The 9,993-nt window shown below is 66.5% G+C and overlaps 2 protein-coding genes and 1 non-coding gene across 4 annotated transcripts in view; 2 read left to right on the forward strand and 1 right to left on the reverse strand.

Annotated features, from left to right (window-relative positions):
- Window positions 1-629: 629 nt before the first annotated feature.
- On the forward strand, window positions 630-8,592 carry RNF41 (ring finger protein 41). 2 transcript variants are annotated; one of them, XM_042811279.1, is made up of 7 exons: window positions 630-654; window positions 1,200-1,374; window positions 5,301-5,413; window positions 5,849-6,120; window positions 6,710-6,845; window positions 6,937-7,040; window positions 7,440-8,592. In XM_042811279.1, the coding sequence occupies exons 3-7, from the start codon at window positions 5,324-5,326 to the stop codon at window positions 7,789-7,791; spliced, it is 954 nt and encodes a 317-aa protein (XP_042667213.1). In that variant the 5' UTR covers window positions 630-654; window positions 1,200-1,374; window positions 5,301-5,323; the 3' UTR covers window positions 7,792-8,592. The 2 variants fall into 2 exon arrangements, with proteins under 2 accessions (XP_042667213.1, XP_042667212.1); XM_042811278.1 differs by lacking the exon at window positions 630-654 and having other exon boundaries at window positions 1,141-1,374.
- A 179-nt stretch (window positions 8,593-8,771) lies between these two features.
- Window positions 8,772-8,853, reverse strand: TRNAS-CGA. Its single transcript has one exon. It is a non-coding gene; the product is annotated as a tRNA-Ser (tRNA).
- Window positions 8,854-9,222: 369 nt separating this feature from the next.
- Window positions 9,223-9,993, forward strand: part of LOC122156513 (SWI/SNF complex subunit SMARCC2-like) — a 7,069-nt gene continuing 6,298 nt past the window's right edge. Inside the window, 3 exon segments of the mRNA XM_042811277.1 lie at window positions 9,223-9,350; window positions 9,430-9,549; window positions 9,890-9,975. Coding sequence (XP_042667211.1) covers window positions 9,240-9,350; window positions 9,430-9,549; window positions 9,890-9,975 — 317 coding nt within the window. The 5' untranslated portion in view covers window positions 9,223-9,239.

Here is a 9,993-nt window from a genome sequence, read left to right on the forward strand (position 1 = left end):
GGGGGGGGCACAGGGACCGGAACACCGAGGGGGCACCGGTCGGGCAAGAGCTGGACCGGGAAAGTGCGGGCAGAGTTCGTGAGGGGAACATCGGGACCGGGACCCCAATGGGGGACGGAAGGGGGCACCGGAACATCGCGGTGGGGGTGGGAGGGGACCGAGGAGCAGCGGGTTGGGGCCGTCGGGCGGCCCCGCAGGAGCACGGCGACCGCACGGCTGGGCCGGGACCGCCGGGGTCAGGCGCTGTGGCTCCGGGGATGGCGGCACCGGGCCTCCTCCGCCTTCCACCCCACCGCCAGGGGGCGCTCTCGCCCCGCCCCGCCACCCATCGCGGCCTCCCCCGCCCGCTGACCTGCCGGAGCGCCGCCGCCGCAGGCATTCCCGGAAGTGGCCCCGCCGCCGCGGGTGGCAGCCAATCAGTGCGCAGCGCGCCGCGAACGTCCCACGCCTTCGACCAATAGCAGCGCCGGGAGGGCGGGACAAGGGGGCGTGGATAGCCGGGTCGTCCCGCCTTTCCCCCGCTCGGCGCCGGCGCTCACAGCGCGACCATCGAGTTCAGCGCTCAGAGCGCCGCTTCCGGTCCGCAGCGGGGCGGCAGCTTCCGGCGGGGGGGGGGTCGCGTAGCAGCGCGCCGGGGCCGGGCGGGGGCAGGAGGTGAGAGCGGGGCTGCGGCGTGAGGGCCGGGGGGAGACGGGCCGGGGGGAGCGGGGCGGAGGGGCGGAGCTCCGGCAGAGAGGCCCGGCCCGGGTTGGGCCCCGCGGCCTTGTGGGGCCGCTCCCTTTGCCCGGGGTCCCGTCGGGGCCGTCGGAGCGGCGTTCGGTGGCGCGGCGGAGGGGCTGCCGGGGGCCGCGCTCGGCGCGAAGGGCTCAGGGGGGTCCGGGAGGGGGGATGGGCCGCTCGTAGCGTCCCGCCGCCCCCCGACGCGGAGCTGCCCGGCACCCGGGGCTCTTTCGTTCCCGGCTGTTCCGTCCGCACCCCGCGGCGCTGCGAGATTTGTGTCGGAAATCGCCTTTGGCAGAGCTGCGTTCAGCGACGTTGCGTAACGACGAGGACGCGATTCACCGGCGGCAGCCGGGCTCCGCGCGGCGGCGATGCGCGGGGGGGGGGGGGGGTCCGTCCCTGCGGGGGGGCGGGGCTGCGCACGGCGCCGCTCCCTGCCCCGCTCATTTTCCCTTCCTGTTTCTCTCCCCTGCCCTCAGATCCCTCGGGCCTCCCAGCTCTCCGTCGGCGGCGGCTCACGGCCTCGAAGAGCGATGTTTGTGTTGTGAGAGGAGGAAGGGGAAAAGATGGGCCACTGGGAGAACCTCCCTGGAAAGAGTGACCCAACGCCAGCCCTGCCTCTGCGCCGCTCAGGGAGGAATTCTGCCGCGGAAGGTAAAGCAGCCCAGAGCTCTCCTTTGCTTCTCCTGTGAGGGAAGTTGAGGGTTGGGCTTGTTTAGCCTGGGAAAGGCAAGGCTCATCTCATGGTGGCCTTCCAGCACTTGAAGGGAGAGGATAAACAGGAGGGGAACGGCTGTTGGTGAGGGTGGGTGCTGACAGGACAGGGGGGAATGGTTTTAAAGTGAGACAAGGGAGGTTGAGGTTGGATATGAGGAGGAAGTTTTTCACACACAGGGGGGTGAAGCACTGGAACAGGCTGCCCAAGGAGGCTGTGGATGCCCCAGCCCTGCAGGCATTCAGGGCCAGGCTGGATGTGGCTCTGGGCAGCCTGGGCTGCTGGCTGGCGACCTGCACACAGCAGGGGTTGGAACTGGATGAGCGCTGTGGGCTTTTGCAACCCAGGGCATCCTACGATATGATTCTGTTTTCCCATATCTGTGTGCAGGCCGTGGGTTTCTTCCCACACACGTGGGGTCTGGGGCACGTGAAGGGCTGCTGCCCGCCATGCAGGCCCAGCGCTGCCTGCTCAGGGAGCTCTGGAGCTGCAGTTTTGCTCCTCAGGCTCTCCATGGCTCCACGTGCAAACCCTGTGCGCGTCCCTCTGCAGCTGGCGGTGCGGCTGTTCCTGCAGCTGCTCAGCCTCTGCTGTGGCAGATTTATGCAGATCACTGTTTGGAGACCTGGCTGCAAGGCAGAGGTCTGGGCACGGCAAGGAACGCAGATTTGTTCTCGTGCTGCTGAAGGACCTTTGGTGGGAGTCAATGTCTGCGGGAAACAGAAAAATCTTCCTTAAATTTCAGAGAGTCGCCGCTTTCAGAGTCCTGCCAAACTGGATTGCAGAACTGCCCCTGCCTGATTTCTGCATCCCTGCTTTCAATTGGAGCTCTGGAACGAGAAAAGCAGACGCTGGCATTTCCAGAGCTCTCTCAAAAAGCCAAATTCGCTGCGATTCGTGGCGAAGGAGCTTTGCTAACCAAAGCTGCAGGCAGACGCGGTGCTTTGGGAAAGCGTCCCAAAAGCTGGCAGGGATTCCTGCAGGCAGAGCAGAGCCTCGCGAGGAGCTGGAGGTGGGAGGGGGGGAGCGGGGCAGCCCGGATCCCCCCCGCTTTGCCCCGATCTGCCGGCTTGGTGCTGGGCCAAGCGCCGCCTGTGTGGGCTGGGTGCTGGGAGGCAGGAGCCGCTGCCTGCTGGGTGCGATCCCCGCCGCTCTGCTGGGAGGTCGGGCTGCTCAGCAGCTGTGCGCTCAGCGCCGGCCTCCGAGCGAAGGCGTGGAGCTCTTTGGTTTCCCTGTGTCGTGTGGGGCAACGCGGCCCGGCTGAGTTTCATTGTGGGTTTTCAGTCTCCTTGGCACCGTAGGAGCAGGCTGGAAAACGACGTGCGGTGGAGCTGCTCGGCTGCCGCCTGCGCGGGTCTGCGTGGAGCCGTCACTGCGAGCGCAGCAGGGCCGCATTCCTGCCCCTGGCTTTTCCTGGGCGCCCTTTCCTCCCGACCCCAGGGCCGCGGCGCGAGCCGTGCCGCATTCCTCAGCTCTCTGCAGTTTGCAGGATGTGTCAGAGCGCCGCGCTGCTGCGGGGCGCTGCGGGGCGGACGGGGCTGGAGCGGCCCTGGGAGCTCCGCCTGGTGCTCGGCGCCTCGCTCGGCTCCCGGCTGGATACCCGGGGGCAGGAAGGTGGGCAGGGCGCCGTGGGCTGCGGCAGAAAGGGCCGAGCTTCCAGCCGACATCCGGCAGCTGTGAATCCCGCGCACGGGGCTGAGGCGCGTGGAGTTGGGGTTTGGGAGGCGCTCCTTGTGCGTTTTGGTGCCGGAGGAGGTGGGCAGTGGGGGAAGAAGTCGGAGGAGCTGCGTGGTTTGCGCTCGCTGCGCTCTGGGCTTTTAATTAAATGTTAGTCATTATTTGCTGTGCGTTTTGCCCGCGGCCTCCGGAATCAAAGCAGCAGCATTGAGACTTGGTGCGTGGCGCTCGGTTGCCGTCGGCGTCGCCGTTAAGCGCTCAAAGGCTGTGGAGCAGCAGCTCCGCTGAGGGAAGCTCCTCTGGGGGCTGCAGAGTGGTTCTGGGGCGCGGGCCCGCAATGAACCGTCGGCTTTCCGAGCACAGACTGCGGAAGGAACGAATTAACGCCGCGACCATTGTTTAAAAGCACGGCCGTGAGCTCAGCAGCGCTGCTCGAGGGGGTGGCGACCTGCGAAGGGTTGGGAGGCGAGAACCAAGGCGCTCCTCAGCGCCGACAACCAATCGAGCTTCAGTTGGGTTGCGGCCGCCGTCCGATCTGTGCGGGAATCCCTGGGGAAGCCGCAGCGGCGCGGGCCGAACGTGGGCAGAGCGCGGAGCTGCGGACGGAGGGCGAGAGCGGCCGGGACGCGCAGGGGCCGTCGGCTCTGGGCGGAACCTCCGCCCTCCTCCCGCGGAGCTCCGTGTGGGGCCGCCCGGGCCGGGGCAGGATCCGCTGGCGGTGCCGAGCTGCGGCTCCTTTAAGCCCCCGGGTCCCGTTTTCTCCCCTTGGAAGCCCTGCAGCCCCCAGGAGAAGCTCTGTGCTTCCTCACAGCAGGGAGCGGCGACAACAAAGCGCGGTGCCACAGAGCTCGCAGTGCGAGCTGTCGGACCGCGCCGGTCCTGGCTCTGAGCTGGGCTCCAGCTGCTGCACTGCGGCCCCTCTTGCATCCACGTGTTGTTTTTCCTCCCTCTTGCCCCCCTTTCCCTCTCGCTTTCTGGTTCTAATGGTGTTTCTTTTGGCTCACAAAGCTGATAAAATCAGGAGAAGATTCTCAAGAGTGCAGAACAGGTTTCTAGCAAGCTGTCCCAGCTGCGAAGTGCCAGGTACCGATGCAGCCCCTCCTGTCCTCTCTGGGGAGCCCTGAGGACCTCGGCTCAGCGGTGGGTGCTGAGGAGGCTCTCATCAGCCTCCTGAGGGCCGTCCTGCAGCTGCGAGTGCATCTGGTGTCCCGCAGCTCAGTGTCACCGCAGGCTGTGCCGGGCAGAGGTTGGGTTTCCAGCTCCTTGCTCAGGCATCACAGATGCTTTCAGCTCTCCTGCAAAAGGAGCCGAGCGCTCCTGGCTGCAGAGCTCTGCTTGATCTCTGGCAGAAGGGGGAAGCAGCGGGGCTGAGGCACGAGGAGGGTCCTGATGCCCTTGGGCTCACGCCGGTGCTGCTCCTCCTTTTGGAGGAGGTTCTGGTGCTGCCTGTTCGGCAGCTGCTGTGGCTGGGTGTCAGGTTCGTGCTCTGCCCTCTGCTCCATCACTGCGGAGCGGCTGCCTGGCTTCGCCCTGCTGCTCATTCGGGGGGGGTGATGCTGCACATCAGAGCTTTGGAGGCGAATGGTGATGAGAGCAGAGTTGGTGCCGGGCCCCAGAGGAGCTGCTGTGCCCGTTCTGCCCTTCCTGCAGGGTCTGCCTCTACCTGGAGGCGCTGGGATTTGCGGCTCCTAAAGAGGTGGGAAGGAACCGGGGCCAAGGAGATGAGCACCGTCCAAAGGTGCAGGGAGGATCGAGGCGAGCTGCCGGATGGGCTCTGGTGTTATCTGCATTGCAAACTGCACGGGGACTTCCCCCACCCCTCCTCCATCAAAGGAGCCCTTTGTGCTGCCTCCTGGCACTGAATGCTGGGTGTTGCTGAGCGCTGCTCCGGGCTGCCGCTGAGGGGCTCAGCACCTGAGAACCAACCCCAGCCTGCAGGGCTGCCCTCCCGCCCTGGCGGCCCTCTGCTGCTGCTTTCCCCTCCACCCTGCAAACAGAGCCGGATGAGAGGGAGTAAAAACCAAAACAGCGAGCAGGAAATGCGCAGCAGGATTTGTAACAAGGTGTGGGGAGCAGAATGGAGGAGCAGAACGGAGGAGCAGAATGGAGGAGCAGCTCAGAGCAGCGGCTGTGGCTCCTCCCCACGCTGTGGCCGCTGCTCCTGACCCACGTCTTGTCCCGTCCGCAGGGTTCTGGCGCCGGTGATGAGCGATGGGGTATGATGTAGCACGCTTTCAGGGGGACGTTGATGAAGACCTTATCTGCCCCATCTGCAGCGGGGTCCTGGAGGAGCCGGTTCAGGTAGGTTTCCACCTGCAGACCTCCGGAAGTCTGGGGCAGGTGATGGGCAGCCCGGTGTGAGCTGAGCTCCGCGGGTTCCCGGTTTTCTTAGCAGCTCAGGAGGAGCTCAGGTGACCCACAGCCCTGGTGGCGGCGCGCTGCTCTGTGGGGCACAGCGGGGTTGGCAGCATCCCTGCGCTCTGCAGCTCCAGCGGCCCCACGGGGTGCCAGCGTGCTGGGATTGGCCCCAGCCTGGGATCCGTTCTCTGCTCTTCAGGCCCTGTATTCCCCCAGCAGCATTCAGCTGTAGCCTCAGTGCCCAAATCCAGCCTAGCTTGAAACTGAGCAGGACTCAAACAGGATGGAGCCGATCGGTTTCCCACTTCATAACCACCCGAGTCGGAGCTGTGCCTCCCCGGCTCCGAGTATCGCAGCCCTCCGCTCCTCTCCCCGCAGGCTCCTCACTGTGAGCACGCCTTCTGCAATGCCTGCATCACGCAGTGGTTCTCCCAGCAGCAGACCTGCCCCGTGGACCGCAGCGTGGTGACGGTCGCCCACCTCCGCCCCGTGCCGCGCATCATGCGCAACATGCTCTCCAAGCTGCAGATCACCTGCGACAATGCTGTGTTTGGCTGCACGGCCGTCGTGCGACTGGACAACCTGATGTCTCACCTCAACGATTGCGAGCACAACCCCAAGCGCCCCGTGACCTGCGAGCAGGGATGCGGGTGAGGACGGATGGGGCTGCGGTGTCCTGGTCTGCTGAGGGATGCGGGGATGGCAGAGCGAGGGCCGCAGCGCAGGACGGGGCCCTGGGGCTGCTCTTCAGCTCACTGCTGGGCTTTGGGCGTCAGCTGTGGAAAGCAGGTGCCTTTGCACATCTTCCTGCAGCCGTTCCAGCCCAGGATGAGCTCCAGCGTGAGCTCTGCTCCCTCCTCCGCGTCACCCAGAGCCAGGAGCAGTGGGTGGCAGCTCTGGCCCCGGCAGCTGTGCAGTCAGTGCCGATGCTCTGCCCACTCAGGTGTTGTAACACCCAGCCAGGCAGCAGCGCTGGCTCAGGGGCCGTCAGATGGAGGCAGTCTGGGTCAGGTCTGTGGGCTGCCTGCCGCCGTCGGCTTTGGGGGAGGAAGGACCCGGTGGTGGTTTCTTCCCACAGCCTCCCCTCCTGAACTCGTGGTGTTGCAGCGCTTCCTGGGCCTCTCCTCGAGTTCACCGACACTGGATTTGTTCTGGAAATTGTTTGTGCGCTTAAACCAAGTGCTCTGGTATGCAGTTCTGCACAATGCAGGGCCCCCACCTTTTTGCGTTGTTCCACAGCTTGGAAATGCCCAAGGACGAGCTGCCAAACCACAACTGCATCAAGCATTTAAGATCGGTGGTGCAGCAGCAGCAGACCAGGATTGCTGAGCTGGAGAAGACCTCAGCAGAGCACAAGCATCAGCTGGCAGAGCAGGTAGGTCTGCGGTGCCTCCTGTGAGCCCAGCAAACGCCCGCGGTGCTGCTGGACGTCCTGCCGCAGCCCCGCCGTGCTCTTCCTCTCCTAGAAACGCGACATCCAGCTGCTGAAGGCCTACATGCGAGCCATCCGCAGCGTCAACCCCAACCTGCAGAACCTGGAGGAGACCATCGAGTACAACGAGATCCTGGAGTGAGTGCTGGCTCTCGCGCCGCTCGGTGGGAGCTGGGGAGCGGGGCGGGGATGCAGGCAGGTTTGAGAGGGGGCGAAGGTGCTGCTGGAGGAGGAAACGCTGTGCGCCTTCCTGTGGGCCGTTTGTGCTGGGAGTGGCGCGAGCGGGTTGCACAACGGGTCCTGACCTTTGTGCTTCCTGCACCTGCATCCTGTCCAGGAGCAGGAAGCTGCCGCCTTCCTCCCTCCTCAGCAGAAAGACAGGAGGAAGCGAACCCGGTTCTGTTCCTCCTTCCTCTGCCTTCAGGAGGGAGGAAGGGCTCCGCCTGACAAAGCTGGTTAGAACGGAGAGGGGAGGAGCTGGCGTTCCCCGAGCTGCTCCTGCTGTTCGCTGGCACTGAGTCCTCCCTGTGTCCCCAGGTGGGTGAACTCCCTGCAGCCCGCCCGCGTGACGCGGTGGGGCGGGATGATCTCCACGCCGGACGCCGTGCTGCAGGCCGTCATCAAACGCTCGCTGGTGGAGAGCGGCTGCCCCACGTCCATCATCAACGAGCTGATTGAGAACGCCCACGAGCGGAACTGGCCGCAGGGCCTGGCGACGCTGGAGACTCGTCAGATGAACCGGCGTTACTACGAGAACTACGTGGCCAAACGCATCCCCGGCAAGCAGGCCGTGGTGGTGATGGCCTGCGAGAACCAGCACATGGGTGAGGACATGGTGCTGGAGCCGGGGCTGGTGATGATCTTTGCACACGGAGTGGAGGAAATATAAAGGACGTTGGAAGAGCGATGCTTTGTGCTGAGGAGGGGGACGGGGCCGAGGCCCAGCCTGGATGCTCCCCGCGGCCGGGTTCGGCTCAGAGCTCCGCTGGCTGCTGCTCCCTCGCACCTCCTGCCCGAAACGATTCCACGCCCCCCGCAACCGCTGCATCCACCCCAGCCCGCCCCCGTTTGCCCTCTGCAGCTCCATTTTCCCACTTGGTGTCTTCAGGGGGGCAGAGGAGGTCCAGCTGCTCCCCGGGTCCTGCTGGATTTCCAGCCCCTCGGCTGCTCCCCCCGGCTCACGCTGTGCCTGCGGCCCCCGGCTGCCCCCCTCCCTGTGCTCCGTGTTTTCTGCCCTGTGCTTGGCTGTGTCTGTTCCTGGGGGCCGGGCCCGGCCTCTCTTTCCCCATTGACCCTGAAGGCAGAGCTGGGCTCCCTGGGCGGGGGGAGCCGCGGCGGAGGAGGGAGCGGGCAGGGGGGGGCCTGGCAACGGTGTGGAGCGGCTACGCGAGCCCCCTCTGCCCCCTGCTGCTCCTCTGCGGCCGCTCGCGATCGTGGTTCTGTATTATTTTGTACTTCTTGGCCTTCTGCCCTGTCTCCTCCCCCCGTTTTATTTTGGAGCGCCGCGGTTGGGTGCGTTGACCCCGGTCACGGCCACCCTGTGGGAATTTAATTTATTTGCAGTCGTTTCGTTGTTTGTTTTTTTTTTACGGTCCTTTCCCCTCCCCCGGTGTCTGTACGATGCGGTTCCGGGGCTCCCCCCGCCCCGGGGGGGGGTCAGTGATCAATAAACGCTGTTCTGGTTTCTGTATCGCGGCTGTGGCTGCTCGGGGCTCCAGGAGGGGAGCGGGGGGCGCCCCAAAGCGAATCGGCGGCCGCCTCGCGAGCCCGCAGCCCGCAGAACCGCTCCGTAAAAAAGCGACTGCGGTGCCGGGAGCCCCGGCAGCCTTTCCGTTTCCCGACCCGCAGCGCTCCGTAAAAACGATGTTCCGTCACGGACAGGATTCGAACCTGTGCGGGGAAACCCCATTGGATTTCGAGTCCAACGCCTTAACCACTCGGCCACCGTGACTCCCGCGCCTCCCTCCGCCGCGCTCCGCCTAGAGCCGGCGCGCCCACAACGCGGCTCCGCCGGACCGCCCCCGCCTCCACCCCTCTCTGTGGTTCTTCTGGGCCTTTGGGGGCGGAGCGCCGCGACGCGCGGGGGCACAGAGAGGCGCCGGGCTGCTGTGCGCAAAGCGCCCGGCAGGGGGCGTCATAACGCCTGCGCTGCGCGGTGCCGGAAGTGGGCGCTCGAAGCAGGAGGCGCTGTCACACCCGTCCCCAATCTGCCGGCAGAGGGCGCTGTCACGCTCAGCCGTGTGCCGCCGGCAGGCGGCGCCGTCACGCCCGTCCCCGTTCCGCCGCCAGGGGGCGCTGCGGCGCGGCGCGGCGGGGAGCGGCCCGGCCCGCTGGAAGATGGCGGTGCGGAAGAAGGACGGCGGCCCCAACGTCAAGTACTACGAGGCCTCGGACACCGTCAGCCAGTTCGACAACGTGCGCCTTTGGCTCGGCAAGAACTACAAGAAGGTACGGAACGCCCGGCCCCGCCCGGCCTCGCGGCCCCGCCCCGCACGGAGCGGGCCCGCGGCTGAGCCCCCTCCCGCAGTACATCCAGGCCGAGCCCCCCACCAACAAGTCGCTGTCGAGTCTGGTGGTGCAGCTGCTGCAGTTCCAGGAGGAGGTGTTCGGGAAGCACGTCAGCAACGCGCCGCTCACCAAGCTGCCGGTGCGTGAGTGCGCGGACGGACAAAGGGCCCCCGACCCCCCCGGGCTCCCCCGGCCCCGGACCCCCGCACGGCCCGGCGCGGGGGGGGGCGTGCGGACGGCGCCCCCCAACCCGGGGACGGCGCCCCCCTGGGGACCCTGAACGCCCCGGTTCCCGCAGCGCCCGCGGCCCGGGTTGGGGGGCAGCGCCCGGGGGATCGGGGTGGCTGCACCCCTGGATGGAGAGGGGAGACAGCGGTGGGGACGGCAGTGTGGCGGCGAGGGGACGCGTCCCCAGCGGTGCCGGGTTTGGGGCATCGCGCGGTGTGGGGCAGCCCCCGAGCCCTGCCCTCCCTTTGCAGATCAAATGCTTCCTGGATTTCAAGGCGGGGGGAGCCCTGTGCCACATCCTGGCGGCTGCTTATAAGTTCAAGAGCGACCAAGGATGGTGAGCAGCACCGTGGGG

This window comes from Centrocercus urophasianus, unplaced genomic scaffold (genome assembly GCF_019232065.1).
Source record: "Centrocercus urophasianus isolate 14NV4802_14NV808 unplaced genomic scaffold, USGS_Curo_1.0 seq_125, whole genome shotgun sequence".
In the NCBI taxonomy this organism is placed as follows: domain Eukaryota; kingdom Metazoa; phylum Chordata; class Aves; order Galliformes; family Phasianidae; genus Centrocercus; species Centrocercus urophasianus.